Below are 22,182 nucleotides of genomic sequence, written 5' to 3'. Positions count from 1 at the left end.
GTCTGGATACCGCTTTACCAGTTACACTACACTGAATGGGATTGGCAACTGTCAATGGTTTGCATAGATGGCACCATCATAGCTTGCCGGGGCTTGCCCCTTCTCTAGTTGAGTTCTATGAGATTTGGCTTAAAGGGCTGGCATCTAGGGCATAAAATTCTATATAAAAAACAAGAATTTGACACAATTCTAGGGATTGACAAAGCAATCTATGCTGGCGCCATCTGCTAAATACTTTGACCGGCCAATCCCATTGATTACCGAATCTTAATTCTTTAATTTTTATTTTAGGTCCTTATATATTTCTAAAATATTATTGCAGATATGTTCATGGTTCAACAAATTATATCCGTTTGCGTAAAACATAACCAAAATGATAAAGTATTTCAAATGAAAGCAAAAATAAAAATACTGCAGGCCCTCTATTGGTATGTAAATTGTATGCCATGTAATATTTTGGGACATGTAAGTTATGCTTAATGATACATTTGACTAAATAATACTTGGTAAAATGAAACTTGACCAAGTAATTATTTGCTAAACAATAACTTGCCAAAAAAGACTATTGCTAACTGAAAAATTGCGATAAGTTGTTTTGCCAAACATTTTTTTGGGAAATGATAATTTGGGAAAGATAGTTTGGGATGTGATACTTTGGGAAACGTTTTTGGCCCATTCATTAGTAAACCAAACTGTCTAGTTTAGATTTAGGGCCGTCTGGCTCCTATTTCACCACGGTGACAGGTGTGACAAATTCAGCCGGTTGGTATAGGGTAACTAGCGACCCCCGGCTTCGCACTGGTTAACAAATACATAAAACTTCCTCTTGAATCACTCTATCTATTAAAAAAACCGCATCAAAACCGTTGCGTAGTTTTAAAGATCTAAGCATACATAGGGACAGACAGACAGCGGGAAGCGACGAAGGTTTCAATAACTGGCCAGCCTTCAATAACTAGCCGCCTTATACTAAAATGAATTCTGTTTATAGGTGAATAGAATTCATTTTTAGTTTAGGGTGGCCAGTTACTAGCGAATTATCCTATACCATAGACTAGGAATCCTCTAGACTGAGTTTAGAGCAATTATTTCATGACACCGATGCTGCCAAAAATACGGGGGTGCGGGGGGACGAGGTGAGCGAATCCCGTGCCGTGATTGGTCCGTTCAAAGACACGGATCAATCACGGCACGGGATTGACTCGAAGATGGTGTAAAACTACCGTATAAGTGGCAGAGAAGGAATCCTCTAGACTGAGCATAGTAACGCTACCCTACTATGCTCAGTCTAGAGCAGCGGTCGGCAACCTTTTAGCAGCCAAGGGCCACATAGTAGTTAACAAAGTTGACTCGGGCCGCACTTTGTTAATATTTATGACTAGATTAGACATTGTCGTTTGTTAATATTACATACAAAGTAACCGCAAGTGACAGGTTCACGGACCGCATGCGGGTTGCCGACCGCTGGTCTAGAGGATTCCTAGTCTATGCCCTATATTAATTTTGTATTCAGTATAATGAAGTTCATGATGCTACGTTTTAGTCTACTTATAAATAAACTCATCCATTTAAAGTGTCTATTAGCAAAAGCTCTACGGAAAATTAATTGAGTCGAGACAAGTTGTTTCAGTACACACCACAGACAAGACATCCTCTAGACTGAGCATAGTAACGCTACCCCCTCTGCCACTTATACGGTAGTTTTACTCCATCTTCGAGTCGATCCCGTGCCGTGATTGGTCCGTGTCTTTGAACGGACCAATCACGGCGCGGGATTCGCTCACCTCGTCCCCCCCGCACCCCCGTATTTTTGGCAGCATCGGTTTCATGAAATAATTGCTCTAAACTCAGTCTACAGGATTCCTAGTCTATGGTACACACACACAGGCAAACCGAAAATAAACAATGTGCTTTCTGCTCCTTCATTGTTTGTTTCATTATTTCTAATTAGACAGAAATAAAGAGGGGAAAAAGCAACATAAGGAATGTATCAGGAATGTTTGTAATAGGCGCAGAAGAAAATCGTTACAAAAATTATACAAAGAATAAATAAAGTGGCCTTCAAGCAGATAAATAATAAGGCCTAAATCTGATTCATTGAGTACTTAACGAATTACTATGTGTAGATAAGTGATCTTATGTGTGTGTATAGCTTATGTCTATCTACATAAGCTAAATATATTTATACGATAAGCTATATTTTTTGTGAAAATATAATTAAAATACGATATTTTAATATTTTTACAAAAAAAAATATAGCTTATCGTATAAGTATACCTGTGCCCTGTTTATCAAAAACTTGTAACTTGTAATACAAGTGGAAGTCCCTTTCTAACAAAAGCTGTCAAAAAGGGACTTCCACTTGTATTACAAGTTACAAGCTTTTGATAAACAGGGCACGGTGTACTTGTTGTTAAATCTTTTACACGAAAAATGTATAAATACGTATTGTTTTGTAACTTTTAAGATAAGTTTTTTTACGGCGTTTTTACTTCAAAACCGACCGTTTTACATATAATATATATGTATACATTTCCATACAAAGTGACCGGAATTCATTCGGTTTGTGCTTTATTGTACCAAGTTCAGTTATTGTCTACTCGAATCTGTCAAGTTTTGTGGCGAGTCGAAATACAAGCTTTATTTGAACAGTTCCAATTTGTGCACAGATTACTTGTTACTTTGTCCCGTTAAACCTTTTAAGAAGCCCTCAATTATCTTTGATGGCCGTGACCCTTTTACCTTTGACTCGCGCTCGCTCAACCTTCTATGCTCAGCCTCAGCGACTTCAAAGAGCACTATCTTAAGTTGCTGTTCTTTTATATTTATGATTTGTAACAAAGTTTCTGAATTGAGTAACCACATTGCTTTCAACTTAAATTCATTGTATCGTTACAATTGGTCGCATTAAAATATGTACATAATAAGTGCATGATATTTATGCGGTTATCACACTGCTGAGAAAAATGCACGTCGCAGCAGTGACAACCCTAAAGCATCTGCGTAATTATTATAATCTGCGTAATTATCATGTATCCTTTGAGAATTCAAAGGATACATGTCAGAAGTTTTATTAATTGCATTTGATACATTCAATAATGCGCCTGTGCCGTGTCATGAAATATCAAATGACAAAATACCTACATATTGTACTTTTATAATAATTATGTTTGTTTATTTCTTACCAACAGTTAAAATTTCAATAAGCTAAGCAATTCACATCATGCAATCACTATATGAAGTGGCTATACTGAATTAATGGCCTATAAATCCAGTTGAGATAAATTACTGTCACTGACTAAATTCTAAAAGCATTGGATGGAACTATTTGCTGGCATTATTAGCTAATTTAGGTGCTCTATGATGAGCGCAGTCATGCAGGAATGATGTGGACAACCACTGATTTATGCCAAAATAGTTCAGTTTAATCAATCATTTTCAGTTTTCCCAGTTGAATTGATGTGTAGGAAAGCCAGTGCATTTTTTCAGTGATTTTTTTTTAACAAAGCACGATTATAACCGTTAAAACCAGACAATTAATTCCTGCTCATTCCGTAATAGTAGGTACATTATTGTCATTAAGCCAGCAAGTAGCCTTCCAGGCGAGTTATATATAGTGCTTTTCTCAAAAATGGTGCAAGAAATAGAAATATTTTACAGAAGCAACGTTCTAATTTTCACAAAAAAGTAGTAAAACCATTAAAAAGATTTGCTTTGCCGCCTTAAAAAAATAGAAGTGTATTTTTCTGCTGAAAATACGCCAACCTATTTGAGACAATCGTCGCGGTACCAACATTATAATAAACTGATCATCTGTTTGGCTGTTTAATGGACCTATGCCTTCAATTGATATGACCATTTCAACTATTATAAAGTTTGGAACTCGACAAATAATGGAATTTGTATGCAACATTGCAGTCCCGGAATCGAGACTGCAATGTTTTTAACTTTTTAATTTTTTGACTGACCATAAACTACGCACTTCGCGACCTATTTTTAACCGGCAACGTCGACTTTGCCGTCCATTTTTGAGAAAAAAAATATTATGTATACAAAATATATGTAGTAACGGAATTAATATAACGCTTGTGGCTGCAGCAGAATGATAAGAATTAGTGTGAGGGGTTGCTTATTGATGGCGGTAAACAGTTAACAGTGCCGGTTTCATTACGGTGCTTTTGTTTTTAATAATTCAGAACCAATCCTATAATGTTGTTGTTTTGCCTCGATAATAAAATTTGCAGATAATGACACGCCCATTTCGTTAATGTTTGACGAATATAAACATGTATTTTAATTAAAACTAAATTAGTACTGATATATATTAGTGTGGCTACCACCAGTTTGGCACTGACATAAACGCCATCGAGAACGTAATTTACTTTCTATGCATCTAGCTCGTACTCGCATATTAGTGCGAGCGAGATGTACCTATAGAAAGTAAATTACGTTCTCGATAGCGTAAATGTCAGTTTTGACACTGTCAGTGACTCATGGTACGGGCTTTGATTTAAATAACAATTTTACAACTCACGCAATCAAATTAACACGGCACAAATCGATTTAGCCTTTTAAAAGGCCGGTGAAATATTTCACCACAAGCGAAAATTATAACAACGGTTGAAATAATTACGAGTAATGCGCTTACATTTCCATGTTTGACATTGCTATTTGCGAGGAGGAACCATAACAAAAGGGAGGAAAGGGATCTAGCGGAATTGATGGAGTCGTCACTGCATCAGCCGTTTTATTTGTTATTTTTTCTGCTCAGCCCGTTGTACAATGTACATCACGAGTTGTTTTAGTCAACAGAACTCTTTGTTAGAACGATTGGTGAAAAACGTTGCTTTTTCATAGTAGACGTATTTATGTGAGACTGTTTACATATGACTACATAGGTAGTCATAGTTTTCGGTGATAAAATTGATTTGAACCAAGCGTATTTTACTTTAGATAGGGTTAGTTAAAAATGCTCGTACAGTCGACGTCAAAGAGATCTTTACGACTAACGTTACAAAAAATTATTTACACGACTTTATTGTCATAGCATTTAGGTCGTGTAAACATTTTTTTGTTACTTTGGCTGTAAATTTCTCTTTGACGTCGACTGTACATTGTGTCATTTGATCGGTCGGCTGAATTGATGTGACCTCAATGGTCCGTAATGTTACTAAAATCGCATGCGAGTTCTCGCACCGTCTAAATGAGCCCTTAGCCATAGAAGATTAGAGTGGTCACGTGACATAACGCAAGGTGTGTGATTTTATGCGGCAACATATTTCCATTTTTTTTTATTGGCCTACTAGTGTGTCCCATTTCAATAAACGATATTTAATGATTTTATATTGCCCTGGAGGTGGAAAGCAAAAATAAAAACACAGATTAATTCGTGTGCAATTTTACCTTTATTCACTTTGAGCTTATTTGGAAGCCGATTTAAACGGCTCTGCGCGGCTTGCTAACATGATTGTGATTGGCGGTATACAATTTTAACTTTAATGAATAACCGTAGGTACCTATTTCCACTGACTATTGAAACATAAATAATGGTAACCATTCGTAAAAATGTCTAGATACTCGTGAATCTGTGCACCAAATCCATCCTAAATAAAACAGCTGAACCGATTTAAAAAAAAAAGGTAAGTATAGAGATAATTATTGCGAGTGCCGGGAAAGGACATAAGATAGTTTTTTCACGGAAATCATCATTCATTAATGTTACGTCTGCAAAAAATTTTTTTACGAACTAGTGCTAATTTCTAAAATCCGGTTTCCATTTATAGCTCGTAATTAAAAGCGTAATTGTACACCCTGTGACACTGTTCTGTACAATTACAATTTATAACGAAAAATATAAAAATCTTTTTGTTGTATTTAATGACAGTTTTTACACATTATGTACTTCATTAGTTTAGTAGTTTAGCCCTATGGAACACTGACGCATAATATTTGCATGCATTATTTAAGCAAATATGTTGAATACAAAAACAAAATAAAAATTACATATTAAGCTGTTTAATAATTACATTTGTATAGCACAAAATCCAATTTGTTGGCGTCGCTGATCTATTATTTCAATTATACTGAAATTGGCTCATAAGCATCTAATTCGGCCGATTAAAAAGATTTATTAACGAAAGAATGTTTGGATTGTTTTTGTACAAATGTAAATGAATTAGGTATTAGAAAGAAAATACCCTTATAAGTAACACCCATCTGTTATTATAAAGACGTAACTAGAAATTTACGTCACACATAGGTACATTTTTTTCGATTGTTTTTTCGTCGCATTTGTTATTTCGATACATTTTCACTTTTCTATTGGCGTGGAAAAAAAGGTTGTCATCTTGGCAAAGGCGTCTGTATTGTTGAGTCTTTGAAAACCTGTTTCCAAGATGACTTTTCCAATCAATTTCCAATCCACAAAATATGGCCAGCTAAAAATAATATATTTATCGAAATTGGGCGTCAGCCAACTGGTTAATCATGAAAAATTACTAAGCTATTAAAATTACGGGAACTAAGAATAAGCCATCATCGTTATCATTTGGTGTTCGGGTCGTAACGAGAGCAATTTGTGTAACAAATGGCATGACACCGTCCAACATGCTGAAACATCGATTACCATGGCCGGCACGGGGCTAGGAGGAAATTTTATCTTACGTTCGACGTATTGTTCTCTTGTAAGAAGAGTAATTGTTTTTCCATTAGGTGAACGCTAAGTCTAGTTAGGTAGAATGTGGCCACCATGACAATAATTAAATCGTGGGGAATGAAGTATTCACTTAGTTCTGTTGTTTCTGTACTCTTTTTTTCTCGCTCGGTATTTCAATTAATCAATTTTTATATAAGTATATATTTTTTTGTGATTGAATATAAACATAATCAAAATAATACTTAGTTGCGTAGTTAATTGGTAATAACGACATCATTTAAACCAATTAGGTACTAAATTAGGGTTCGGTAGCTGCCATCATTTGCTGTCATTACATAAATTCAATCTCATAGTATTAAAACAGGTCCTTTATTTATATACTGATAGATCACGCACAGCCCTAAGGATGACTAGGGTTAGACCGGGCCGGGTCCGGGCCGGAGCTTCCGCCGCTTCGTTTTCTATGGAAAGCATCACGTGATCACCGGTCATCTGTCATAGAAAAGTAAGCGCCAGAAGCTCCGGCCCGGACACGGCCCGGTCTAACTTAAGTCATCCTTTAATCGTTCAAGGTAGGACATTGAAATTTGAAACATATATTATTCAAATGTTGTAGAGCTCGGTACCCACACAAGAAATGATTTTGGTGGTATTCTTCGAATTCCTACAACCGCTAACGTGTTGGTGTGGTGCCTGGCGGACGCAGAATCAGCTTGGGGGGCAGACCATTCCGTCGATCAGGTACCGGAGGAAAAAACGAGTCAAGCGGCGTGGGACGTTTTTAATGTTAGAAGAAACCACCAGTTTCTCTTGCAGAATTCCCCGAACCACCATGAACTAGCCAGGCTCAGGGCAGTGTCGGAAAAGGAGTCAGGTTATTGGTTGCATGCGCTCCCTTCACGAAACCTGGGCTCCGCTCTCGAGCCCTCAGCTCTGAGGATCGCGGTGTGCCTTCGCCTGGGTCTGCGAATCTGCGAGCCCCACACTTGCAGCCGCTGCGCTCAACCGGTGGACACTCTGGGACGGCATGGCCTGCACTGCAAGATGAGCGCTGGTCGTCTTTACAGGCATGCTACCCTCAATGATTTAATCCGCCGTGCCCTCAGCACTGCTTCTCTTCCCGCGACGTTGGAGCCGTCAGGTCTTTGCGCCGCTGACGGCAAGAGACCTGATGGTTGCACTCTCGTGCCCTGGAGCTTGGGTCGCCCTTTGGCGTGGGACGCCACCTGCGTGGATACGCTGGCTCCGTCCTACGTGGAAGGGACGGCTCGGAAGCCTGGGGCTGCCGCGGACCAGGCCCAGACTGTCAAGCGCCGCAAATACGCGTTCTTGACGAAGGAGTATGAGTTTGCGGCGCTTGCGATGGAAACGTTGGGCCCGTGGTTGTCTGACACCGGTTTTTGTCAGAGAAGTGTCGGTTCGGCTAGTAGGCATCTCAGGCGATCATAGGGCTGGCGCTTTCTTTGCCCAGAGGCTAAGCCTGGCGGTGCAGAGGGGCAACGCCGCTAGCGTTCTTGCGACCACGCCGGAAGGGATTCGAGTGATTTGGGGGAAGTTTTTTATATTTAGTTTTTAGTTTTAGTTTTGTGTTAGCATAGGTTTCATTTACTTTCATTTTTGTTTGTGATTTGACATGTAATATGAATTATTAAATAAAATATAAGAAATGATTTTTAAATTCATCCACTACGGATGCTCCCAAAGCAGTGTCTTTTTCTCAACACATTTTTTTTAAATGTATTATTTGATATATTGTAAACTTGTGTGTCTTTTAATATCTATTATGTAATAGAGAGTACAAATAATTACATTAAAATCAAAGTTTTGTTCACTCGAATATCAAGTTAATTCTTTACTTTGATTGAAATTCTTTAATTAAGGTCAAAATGACCTACATGCATAAAATAATATTCATTGCTTTTTACTTAAACCAACAAAAACAAACTCTACGGATATGAGAAATAAATATATTATCACAGAATATATCAAGTACATTTCAGCCTACAATACAAATTAAAAGTACTGCGTACCAAAATAATTTGTTTCGTACGCACTATAAAATAGTGGAAGCCAATTGCCTGGAAATTCAATGTGTTGGAATAGTACTATCTTTTCAAGTACGAAATTCCCATTTCATGTGTTATGTATGTGGGTACAGACAGTATAGACATACATTCTGTAACTTGGAAAAGCTGGTGTGCTTACACTATATTACTAGCCTTATATGACTATCTATGATACCATATACCTACTATACTACATATTTTAATAATGCAGTTGTACTCGGTGGGTAAAAAATGTTTCGTTGTTTCGTAAAGTTGTACATAATGAATACAGGATACGAGTAAGTAAATTATAAATGGTACTGAAAAGCACTAGGCATTGGACCTATTTTTGTACGAAATTAACTATAATAGTAGCCTAAAATATGGAAGACCCCAAGCCTTGCCATATTTCCTTGTATTCATTCATGCTAAGGTACACAGATTTTCTTAATATAAGACATTCTCTAAGATCATTGGCCATCATGTCCAGTGTACGGTTTCGTAGTTGCCTATCATTTAAAAGTTGTTTCTTGTCGACTTAAAAAGAAATAACTTTTTACAAAAACTCAGAAACGTCGATATTAAACTTTCGTGAGACATATTACACGTCTTAAATCAACGGACATTTCTAAACTACGTATATTCCTAGTTGACTACGGGACCAAAAAAAGGCAGTGGAATTGGGTATTTTCAAGCAACATTGTTAAATCTGTCACATTCCAAGGATAATTGTTTCAGCAACCAATTAAAATTCTAAGAAAACGGCAATAATAAGAGAACGGTCGGCGACCAAACGCCAAAACTGGCCGTGACTCAAAGATAAGACAATTTGCGGAATGCACAAAATGTTAAAAGACATAAACTTTGTTGTAATTTTGTCTGTTTACCAAGGCGATACTTTTATCTACCTCTGCGCAATCAAAATTTTTTAAAGGCATTCCTTTTAAAATAGAATATTTTATAGGTATGACAGTACATATTTAAATAGGTCAATGCAATATTAACATTTAGGTAAGAATAGCCTTTTGCATTTACACAGTTAGGAAATAAGGTATTTAAATGATTTAATTCACAGTTATGTTCTATTGAGCATACATTTGAAAGGGTTGGTGCGGGCCAGCGAGTGTGGTTTTGTTAAATTGATTTTATATGTATTGCCGGTATTACTGGCCGCTTCTATATTGTTGTAGCGACCCGGGAAGAGCCGCACACTACTTAAGTTTCCTTAAACTATATTCTCTGGCTTTCACGTTTGTCGTATTATTACGTAACGCCCACCCACACTAGTTTATACTTAGAGTTACACTAGTACATTTTGTGTTGTCTATTTAAATTGGAATTTCGTGTAACTTGAGAATTAGGAGAACTAAGCTAAAATGACCATTATCACCAATAATAAAGTATACTTAGGTACATTTTGGCGTTTTATATTTTACAATATGATAGAGTCATTTTTGTGATAAGATTATGACTATTATGAGTTGAAATTGAATTGATTTTGGAATGTTAAAATAGTAATACAATGAAACGTAAGGTAATTAGGTATAGACTAGTTGCCATCAGATATATCGGAGCAGCCAAGGTGCTCCTAAATATCTAGACATGCACTCTAATGTCTTGATAATAAAGTCTTTCTTCATATATCTGTTGGCGACTGTACCTGAGTGTCATTTTGGTTTATGTTTAGTGCCTTTATTTGCAACAATGCATAGTTTAAATCGGAGTACAAAATGCAGAAATGCATTGTTTATATTGGTATACACTTCTTAGCAATAGATAATGCAATATAGGGTCAGATATGCTTTCAACGCTAAACAGATGTTCCTTAAATGGACACAGTTTAACTTATAACATAAAATATTGAACGCGATGTAAGTAATACTGGAGGGCCTAAAAGTCGGGCACGATGGCGAGGTCGGCGAGTTAATCTAGTTTGTTCGCCGGCTGCGGCGAGGGTGCTCGAGCGCCGAGAGGCCCAGCACAAATAGCCCCACATTTCTTCCTACAGACCACTCGAGGAGACAGCCGATATCGCTCGAGCTCCACCTTTATGAGACAAGTACCGGAAAACCTGTGTCACCGCTCCCGTTCTCGTATTTCATTAGGAGCTTTTTACGGTTTAATTCGGTTAACTGGTCAAAGTTTAAAAAATGGGAATAATTAGGTGTTTTATTTTAACCGTTTCGTTGCGTGTTCCATTTTCGAAAACTTTTGGCTGTGGCGGCGAACAATTATTTCATGACACGACAGGCGTGCCTTACGCCATAGAATATGATGGCACGCCTATCGTGTCATACGCCACACGTTAAAAATATTGATAACACGCCTGTCATGCCATCCGCACCGAATCTGTTAATTTGGTACGTGACAAAAACATAGAATATGATGGCACGCCTATCGTGTCATACGCCACACGTTAAAAACATTGATGACACGCCTGTCGTGCCATCCGCATAGAATCGGTTAATTTGGTACGTGACAAAAACTGTCAACTTGTGCGCAATAATACGAACAACATTAATTAGTCGCTACAATGTATTAGAGCAGCGGCAGTAAAGTCGCGATTACATTACGCCATCTGCAATGCAAGATGCGGGTGCGCCTTAAGAATGTATAAACATCTGAATATCTTCAGACGGTTTAATTATAGAAGCTACAGATGTAGTGCATAATTGTTTTCCATCGTATTTTCTCGGAAACGTTCGTATTTGTCATGCATCTTCAGTCAACCTCAGTTCTTTTTGTACCGAAATCAAGTAGATCGAATCCTTTCACTAACTAATTTCAAAATCACAGTCCCATCTGGACGAAATCATGAAACTTGGCATGCACGTGGCTTATGTAACAAAACAACATGCCAAATGGTTAACGGAAACAACAAGACACGTGATTACGTTTTTTTATAATAAATTATGTTCACCATATTGTTAACCGAGCACTAGCTTTCATGACTTTATATATATCAGAGCTATAAGAGAAATCTCAATGGGCGTGACGTTTTGGTTTTGATTAATTGCAGTTCATTTCAACATCTATTCTCGAAAGACCTGATGATATATCGTTCATACCCAAATACGATGTGAGAGACTGATGGGTTGAAATGAAAGTGCTTCGTATGTCAAATATTATGGAACGTATTTTCACAGTTAAACTTAGGCAATTCTACGAATTTTCCATTTGTTGCAATAAAATTTGCGTAATAGCAACCTATTAATAATATTACCAATTAAAACCATTACAGGTTTTGATATATAAAAAATACAGGTCGCCCACGTTTATTGGTGCGCCTGAAATGCGAGTCATGTCATAAGGCACAATATGAGTTGCGAGGTTGCATCGCAGTGGGCAACGCAAATCACTAAGTTAAGTTGCCGTCACGGTGTGAGAAAAACCTAAATGCAAGCTCTATAAATACTTCTACTTTTTTTTTCTTAGAAAGCAAATGTTTCAAGTAAGAATTTCTATCCTCTTACGAAATATTATGTAATACGCACCCAAGTCTTTGTTTTCGCAATGTGAAGAGTTATTGTTTCGAGGTTGAGCCAACACGTTTAAGTCGCAAATTAAAGTCTCACAAAACGAACCATACGTTAGTGAAGTACTAAAACACAATAGATGCCGTTAAGCCAGCATGAATGTTAAGCCATTCTCCACGACGATTAACTTTCAGCGTACTTCTGACTAGCCACCGGGGATTAAGGTCGTGAGTCCGTTATTTATCGACTAGAAAGAAAAAATCAGGACAAAGACATTTTGAAGCTTTTGTAACAATACTGTTTCATAAAATAGCAAATAGATATACATACCTCACACAGTTTAATAACATATCGCTTTTTAGTACGTTACAGAAGACGTACTATAACGTGACAAGTTTATTAAATCAAGTGTACCTACATATAAAGTTTTGTAATTTTATAGGAGATACCTCGGTGAACTTGCTTTACCAAGAATAACTAACTGAAGACCCCTCAGTCAAAAATAAGAGACTTGAGTAACAAATATTACATAATAATAAAAATTCGATACTGTCTACGCTATATGCCAACCAAATCCATTTTATGCCAAAAATGTCTTACATCATTTTGGAAAAGAGTGATAATCTACAAACTGCTGGATCGGTTTCTATGAAACATTTATAAGAACTACCGCAAGAAAACTCGAATTCACGTAAAAAAAATCGCATCGAAATCCCATCCATTGGAACGCTACGATGCCACAGACAGACAAACATTAGTCGGGGGTTAAAAATCAAAACAGGTGGCTATTGATTTGACTTAATTAAAACCACCAAGTGAGGCTACTTTACCGAAAACCGCAATAAAGTGTGATTAGCAATTTAGATTAGAGTAAATTGGTTACGTCTCAAGTGTAATGGGTGTGGAGTTGATCGGGTGTCGTGGTGGAAGACGAGCTCGGCCCATTACGACGGCTTTGCGGCGGCAGTTGTGATTGATGACGTCAATTCGCCACTTGTCCGGGCCCGCGACGCGCGTCGCTCACCGGCCGGCTTCGCCCGTGCTCCTGCTGACGAACTGCGAAGATTTTTCAGTCTATTATTTACAAGGGGTACGAACTCTTAACTTGAAATCGTTAGAATACCGTGCCCCTGCCAAGTCGAGCTAAACAAAGAGGCACGGCCGTACCATCCTTTTCTCGAAGCGATTCAGGCCATTTTCGACGTCCTGTAATTTTGTGCTGTTAAAAATAGTCGTCGATCCATTATGATTTTAATTCTACAGTTTAGTTGAAACACTTGCACTTGTACCTAATAAATTCATAATCGCTGTTGCAGCGCTACTGCTGCAGCATTGCAGCAGCGGGAACAGATGACATCCCTGTAATTGCCAGTGCACTTATATGAGTGACGACTGACGAATTGAACCTTCTAATCGCGTAAGCAATGCGGGCTGCAACACTGCTACAATCGCTATATGACGTAACCTTAACCAAACCTTAACGTTATAATATATAATACATAAGTATGTTGAAAATCTTGAAAAAGCTTTATCTAATATTGAGATCTAGATAAACATGATTTCTACATGATTGACATTGAAAAAAAAAAGAAATTATTCAACGGCTGACTTTCTAGAATTGTAGGGTATATTTAGTATAAATTCAGTAAAAATTTAAAGAGGACACTTTAATATTACGTGATATATACGATGTACGTCACTCAGGGTAGTGGGTTAGGATTAAAAAACATGTTTCTTAGAATAATATAATAATCTGGTATATACAGTCGCCAACAGTTGTGTCGGAGCGGCCTAGGTGCTCAAAAATATCTAAACATGCTTTATTTATATGTTTAGTTATATTATTTGTGAGCACTTTTTGCTTGTTGCGGGACTCTTTTACATCTTCATAGGTAGCTACCTACTTAGGTACACAATAATACGGAACCCTAAAAACCACGAGTGATTCACAAACAGTTAGTACCTTTCAACATAACATAATTAATATAAAGAAAAATAGGCTCGAAGAATACTCTCCTCTCGTTTCCTCTGTACTCGTATCGTATTAATTGAATCAAAAATCAAAAGAGTATTTATTTCATAAAACAAAAGCTCGGCTCAGCAGTTTTCTTAATCTTGCAGCTGCTTGTAGTAGGGTACGAGAAGGTAATACCTAAGTAGGGGTTGCAATCCGGATCCGAAATGTATGAAATTATCCGGATCTGGATCCGGATCCGCGGATATTCCCATACATTTCGGATCCGTCGTGCAAACCCTATACCTAAGTATTAAGCAAGTATTAAGCAATACCTAAGTATTAAGCAATTAAGCAAGTATCTGAAACAACCCTGTAGCATTAAATGTTGTACGCTTTAATCTAATTGCTTACCGTGTAGCGCTTTTGTAACGAAACCTTCAAGTCAGATAATGAGTTCTTTTGGTATTTATCAATTACCACGCAGGTAATATACGCGATGTAATTTCACAGGGTAAGCATAAATTAATTAACAATTTGTCAGCACCTGCTCTGCACGTTTCACAATGTACTAGAGTTCATCCAATTTTACACGTTCGCAAGAGACACAAACTTTCCTAACAAATTGGGACACACAATCAGATGTGTCGAGGTGTTCACATTGTATTATTAGAATGAGATCGGAGTTACTTAATACAAACTTTGTATTCGTACGGTGTAATATATCAGCGTGTTGAGCATTAGAGCATGTAATGGTGGTAAATGTAGTGAATGAAGTTTAAGACGGCAACATTTATGCAAAGCGGTTGAATGGGCAAGCGATCGATCACAGAGCGCGGCTGGCGCGGGGCGCGAGCTCGGCAGAACGTGTTATCTCCAGCAAGGCGACGTGTGGGTGCCACGCGCAGCTCGATCACGCTTAAAAAGATTAACATGTTACCCGCAGATTGATGTTTCCCAAAACTGACGGCTGAGATTTATAACAAAAATATTACACGCCGTTCAATTAATATACCTACAGTAAATCTGGCCCGATCTGGATCTGGTTCCGAGTGCGTAACTTACCACAGCGGGAACGGCTCACGCTCTATTGGTGCTCGAAATATGCAATCACAGTCGTCTCATTAGGCATCACGCTCGCACTTTTTGGTGCGCGTGAGATGTCTAATGATAGGGACGACTCAAGGGCGTAGTAAGTAATAATTAGTACTAAGGTGTACCTTAATTTGTTAGGGAGATCGTTCTTTATTTGTCATGTCTTCAGAATCTACGCAGTAACGTAGGCAGTAAATTTTTTAAGTTGTAAAAATTCGGTATCTTTTGGGCACTAAATTGTCATATTATGGACAGAATGTGTAGAGTACCAGAATACCAGGGAGTATGACATGACAAATATGCGGCATTGCTAAAACCCCTAAAAACAATAAATCTACAAACCTTTCAAGATGAAATGTCCTCCATAATGACCTCATTTTAGATATTTCGAGAGCACTTCTGTCCCGCGCTTATTCTTTCGGATGTCCGCAACAAAACCAGACCATTTTCATATGCAAATTAATGGCACTAATTAAAAAGGTTTCCACTGAATTATTTATTGCTATAATAACAACACCTTGACATGATTAATTTGAAAAAATTATGATATTTTCTGTATTTTTGTCTGTTGTGGACAATGAATAGCAAACAAAGTACGATTTTCTTTTGGGATTTGATAACACGGTTATACTAAATTCTATGCGTATTTAGATACGTGAATTGGTACGTCCCGCACGCCACGCAGCAATGCTGCTAGTAGTCGGAAATGGTATTTATTTTATACTGGGTACCAACATTTGATTAGCATGAAAGATGTCCAAAGTTAGGAAGAACACTAAAGCAACCGACAAAATTACGTTACGTACCTCAATGAAACATGTGGAACGTGCGGCCATTGCCATGCATACAGAAATGGAATGACACCAAAAAACATTTTCAGCACGAAACTTCAGTCACGGTACTTATGTATTTGTCCCTTATTTTCTGATTTTTTTAATTAACAACGCCTCCTAAATACTACCCATAATACCCTGAAAAAAAATTCAGGACATTCCTGTAACAGGAACCCGTGCCGACTTGCAACTGTAATTCCCATACAAATTACTATGGAGAAATTTGGTCAAACAGCAATTTGATAATTTTTACTGAAAAAAAAAATTTTTTTTTGTTAAATAATGTCTATATGGCAGTGTTATACAAGATCAAAATAAATAAATAAAATGTTTTTGGGTCATTTTCATACATTGTATGGTAAAATCACATGAAAGTCGACAGGGTTACAGTTACAGGAATGACCTGAAATTTATTTTCAGAGTATTTCGGGCTGTGATTAGGTACCTGTAATTGGCTTTGTATTGTTACCTAAATCTGTATAATGTTTTTGGAGCTGTTGGTACTCCTTAAAAATAAAAATTAATAAAAGAAACCGATTTAGGGGGTATGCATTATAATTTCGGAAAATCGTAATATAAGGGACACCCTAGTACTACCTACATAGGCCTAAAAAAAACTTACGCACCGTTATAATTAGGTATCATGTTTTATTCAAATATTTAATAAATGTTCTTTCATAACCACGTATCACTGTATTCGTATCATTAAATTAAACTCATATTCTGACGAGGCATCAAGGTCTGTGATGGGAAATGAGGGACAATCACAAAGCTCTTGCGTGTCATGGCTGTGATTGATGTCCGTCCCGGCTCTTTGTAAGTCGCTTGCGCAACTGAATAGGGTAGGCATGCGGAAACGTTAGTAAATACCTACCTATGGGCCCCATTCGGATTTTGAACTAGATTATTAAATTGTACAACGGGACTTAATCGCGTATCTAAGCGAGTTTTTCGAACAACTCGCGCGGTTAGAAGATGCTGATGTCAACTTAAGCCAGTCTTCTCCGAGACCACGGGGACAACGACGTCCGCGAAACGTCGGAGGTAAATCTTAAAACTTAGATACGCGATAAGTCCCGTTGTACAATTTAATAATGTGTAAAAATCGTGAAAGTTTAAATCAGTGTTTGAACTAGATATCTTTTAGACATCACCAAGATATTATAACGATATGTTTAAGATCTAACCTATCTAATTTGACATTTCTGCAATTCTGGAGATACTCTTGAATGGTTTCCACAAGATATGACTTAGATATCCAATTCACATCTAATAAATATCTAACACTATCTAACGTAAAAGTGACATTGGTTGCCCGAATTGAGCTGCAAAAGAGAACTAGTTGAAATCTAAACTATAACGTATCTAGTACGTGTCGTCTCTTGTGAATATCCTGAAGTTCGAATACGGCAGTTAGTTCTAGACACCTGTGCATAGCATATTGTGTTAAAATTTAAAAGAGAGCAGCCGGCCTACTGAATCTATCTATTTATCTAATCTAATACCTTTAAACGAGCAATTCTTGTATATTTATTTATTTATATGTATATATATTTCGGCGATCTCGGAAACGGCTCTAACGATTTCGATGAAATTTGGTATATGGGGGTTTTCGGGGGCAAAAAATCGATCTAGCTAGGTCTTATTTCTGGGAAAACGCTAATTCTTGAGTTTTTATATGTTTACCGAGCAAAGCTCGGTCTCCCAGATATTATTAATTATGTAGCCTAATAACTGTACGTTTCTAAAGAACTTTATCGTAAACGTATGTGTGTACCGTGTAGATAATTACGTACATACATACCTTTTACTCTGTTATGATTGGAAAATAATCCATAATCCGTAACATACGTATTCATAATGCAGAATTTATTAGCACAAAATGTAAATCAGCAACTGGTTTCGCCGCTTACAAACTAGCTAGACTAACAGGCGTATTCTGATTTTAATAACAGGTTATGAATATGTCAGTGTCAACGTCGATGTTTGTCTGCTAAATTGTATTTAATCAATAAGTAAAACTTGCTTACCTATCTATTTTTCGAATATGGTTAAAGGGTCTATGCAAATAAAAAAAAAACAACGGGTTGCACTCCGGGAGTGCTGACAGAAGTGAAAACTCATTGACTAGTCCAAAATGTCTGCAGCACTATGTATAATTGATCCATCCTCCTTTCTATTGAAAAACTTTAGTTCCGAAATTGCTGGTCGCTGCGGGCTCAGCACGGTTCCATTTTTATCGACTATCACTATGTTCGTCACTTTCGTACTTACATACTTGATAGAACGTGACAGGCATGGTGTCAAACGATAAAATGCGACCGTGCTACTAGGGCTGGTTGCTGGTGAGCTTGTTTAAAATTCGAAATTCAAATTTGTAGCGTTAATTGTTTAAAATTCGAATAGTAATTCTAAAGTTACCTTGCAGACCTCGCATCTAAATATATTTGGTCATGATATTTTGAGTTTTATTCACCAGCCAGCCTATTATGGATAGCTTTATCCATCTTTATCCACGTGATAAAATAACTGTCACTGTTTAACACCGTGGAAAAGAAAGTGACGGACACCGTGTTATCACGCTGTCACGTAGACAAGAACGACCATCATATCCGTACAGTACTAGAGTTCACTTTTATTAGCGATTTCATCAAGATGTAGCTTTATTGAATTATGTCATTGAGTTTTTCTTTATTGATTTAAATGCCATCTAAATGAGTGGCCATCTAAACCTTACGGTCACGTAATCGCCTTACGGTCACGTGATCGCCTTACGGTCACGTGATCGCCTTACGGTCACGTGATCGCCTTACGCTGTCTCGAGTTTATCATTTTTTACCTACCTCAAAAAGTGCCCAGCGCCGCTAAAGAAGTTTTCACTTCAAAAATATTCATATCACACATGTTTTTTCCTCTCTATATACCCGGCACCATTTGGAGATACATGGAGAGAAATGTTCAGATTTTTTAACAGGTTGTTAGTGACGTTGCGTCTTTATAAAAATACCTACTTAGTATAATACTTTTATGTCGAACTCTACTGTCTAAAAATAGTCACTATGATCGCCACTCGCCAGAGGCCACTTGAAAAGCTTACTTGAAATGTCCGTAATGTACCAGACATCAAATACAAGTATCAAGTAAATATAAGCTTGAGTGATAATTATGTTCGTCGAGGAAACACAATTAGGTATCCTTGAAATTTTAGCGAATTAAGATTCGTTCGAGTTTGAGTTGGAGAGGAACCGCACTGATACCGCGGGAGGTGACGTTGCTCATTCGGTTGACAAACGCTTTTAATTAATTTTAACACTAATTTCAAGGGGCGTAGAGTAAAATTTGTCAAGTTTTGTTGGGCCGTATTTTGCGAGAGGTTACAAGAAAGACTGCAAATTTCATTTACAACTGCGGCGTTGTTGTCGTGGTCGTGTTTCATTAAAATCAGATGTACAAACATATTTTGCACCGGGAGTATTGCGACTGAAAGGTTTAAGGCAAGTTGATCTGCTGAAAGAAAAAATAACATTTGCAGATGGTAGTCATTGAAGTTTTTGGTGGCAAGGCAATAATAAACATAGTTTCTATTTAAGTAGTATAAAATTGTCCAAATTTAATTCAGATTAAATAAAATTTAAATGACGTAGAAGATAGGTAAAATGAAACTGGCAACCAAAGGGCAACCCAATTTATACTTATCATTGGGATTAATGTTAAGACATGTCTGACATATTGCATTACCGACATACGTGCAACACCAAGAAGATTGCTTTAAAATCAGTCTTCAAGAATATCATGGCAGGGATGTTATTTCAGATTTGTGATGATACGAATACTAGGTATCACGTTGTTCGATGCCGAGACACGCAGTCTTCTATAGAACACCAACCAATTTTGCCGTTTACTGTATCCTTTCGATGTTAACGTCGTTGATGATGGCAGATAACGTAGTTATATCGTAGTTATTACGTAGTAACGTAGTAATAAACGCTGAGGGCCTACCGCGAACCACGTTAGACGTGTTGCCTCTCCGTCGCACTTGTAAATTCGTACGTAAGTGTGACAGGGAGGTAACACGTCGAACGTGGTTCGCGGTAGGCCCTCAGACCGGGTAAGCCGGAGGGGAATGGTTGTCAATATCGTTCACCAATGAACACATTTAAAAATTTTTTTCTTGTCTATGATATTTGTTTACATGGTAGGTATGGCAAATACTTGTTAAATAAAATAAATATATGTATTTGTTTCAGGTAAAACCAATGGTTGACTCAATTGGGCCGATTTGCACCACGCCAAAAACATGAGACGGGTAAGTAGCTAGATTTCTAGAAAACAATATTTCTGATCATGTTTACAATCTCACTCAATCATAATTAATTTGTTTATTTTTTTCAGTGTTAACAGTGTGTAATCTAATCAAATGTATATGTAATGTTTAATATAATTTTTTATGTGTTTGTTCATAATAGAAGTTGTAATATTAATCATGATAAGCGAATATAGCGAATAAATGAAATGCCTATGAATATTAGTCTAACAAATATTTACTTATAAAGTTGCTGATTTGTAACCTTTAATTGTTTGCAATGAATCGAGTTCGAGTCGATCTTGCTAAATTGTAGATCGAAGCGAATCGGATCACAGGGTGAATCGGATCATGATGAAAAGGGAATCAGTTCGCTGCACTGACTTGAGTTGTAATGTAACACGATATGTTACATTGAAATGTTAACACTCAGTCTCCCCCTACGAACATCCTACGAACCTCAAATGCCAATTAGGTGTTTGCTGGGAAAAAAATAATGGATGATTGTTAAGCTTTATGGATAAAGTAGTTAGTATGGATTTAAACAATCAACGATGTTTATTTCGATCTAAACAGTGGCCGCGGGCACGGGAGAAGGGTGTGTCAGGATGAGCAGGCGCGTGGGGCGGTGCGCGAGCGCTTGCGCGCGGCGGCGGCGGGAGGCGTGACGCGCAGGTGCGGCGCGTCCCGTCCGCGCCCGCGCCCGTCCCGCGCCCGCCCCGTGCGCGTGATGCGAGCGGACCGCGCCGCGCTTCACGCGTGGCTCGTCTGCTGCGCGGCTGCGCTCTCCGCTCACAAGTACAGCACGCGCGTCGTGAGGACTAAGTATGGCCCTCTGCGGGGAATCGTCGTGCACTCGCATCCGCAGGTCGAAGCTTATCTTGGAGTGCCATATGCCACACCACCACTTGGTAGCCTTAGGTGAGTTTGAGTTACTTGGTTGTTTTATTTTGTTTGTTATAATGTGAGAACGCAATTTATAGACCGCCTAGAATGGAGGGTACATGAAGTATTTATCGGCAGATACATGCCGCCGGTGACCCCATCCCAGTGGCGCACGACTCGGCTGGCAGACGCGTCAGGCCCGGCGTGCCCTCAGGTGCCGCCCGCCGCGACGCCGCGCGAGGAGGCGCTACTGCTGCACCCGCGCGCGCGTATCCGGCAGCTCGAGCGCCTGCTGCCACTGCTGGCCAATCAGAGCGAGGATTGTCTCTACGTCAACATTTATGTTCCTGTGAATGGTACGAAATATTATTTCAGGTTTATTATACTGCAAACAGTACAGCACTACGTATAAAAGTATTTAATCTCTTAAAAAATACACCTCGTTTATTTTGCGTGTGAGATCTATGCTATCTCAGCGTACTCATGTTTGGTGTACAGATCACCTAACAGATACAGTATTGGAGCTGTATTTGTACCGGACTTATAAGTAACCACAAGTTGCTGTTTTTTAGGGTTCCGTACTTTAAAAAGAAAAAACGAAATCTTTATAGGATCACTTTGCTGACCGCCCGTCCGTCCGTCTGTCTGTCTGTCTGTCAAGACCCTTTATATTGGGAACGCGTGGAGGTATCGAGTTGAAATTAAAACATTATACTCAGGTCTACAACTCTAGTCCCTTGAAGCTGTGAAAAAATCAAACTTCTAAGTTAACGTAATAATGTTAGATAACGGCCGTTTAAAACGTATATTTCGTCGCTCTCAAGCAGGGGATCAAAATGTATTTTGATTCCCTGTTCTATAACTATGGAATTTGGCAAGTAATAATTTCTCGTTTTACAATACAGGGAAAAATCCGACTCGCACTTGTTCGGTTTT

At 38.1% G+C, this 22,182-nt stretch overlaps 1 protein-coding gene across 1 annotated transcript in view; it reads left to right on the top strand.

Moving 5' to 3' along the window:
* LOC134648075 (neuroligin-1-like) overlaps positions 1–22,182 on the top strand; it is a 68,837-nt gene that overhangs the window by 29,479 nt on the left and 17,176 nt on the right. Inside the window, exons 2-4 of the mRNA XM_063502527.1 lie at positions 20,306–20,364; positions 20,938–21,282; positions 21,385–21,602. Of these exons, the coding sequence (XP_063358597.1) occupies positions 21,092–21,282; positions 21,385–21,602 (409 nt within the window). The 5' untranslated portion in view covers positions 20,306–20,364; positions 20,938–21,091. The remainder of the gene's footprint in view (positions 1–20,305; positions 20,365–20,937; positions 21,283–21,384; positions 21,603–22,182) is intronic.

The sequence above is a fragment of the Cydia amplana genome, chromosome 5, assembly GCF_948474715.1.
Source record: "Cydia amplana chromosome 5, ilCydAmpl1.1, whole genome shotgun sequence".
Taxonomy (NCBI): domain Eukaryota; kingdom Metazoa; phylum Arthropoda; class Insecta; order Lepidoptera; family Tortricidae; genus Cydia; species Cydia amplana.
The sequence above is the reverse complement of the archived record's forward strand: the minus strand, read 5'-3'. Positions and strand labels throughout refer to the sequence as shown.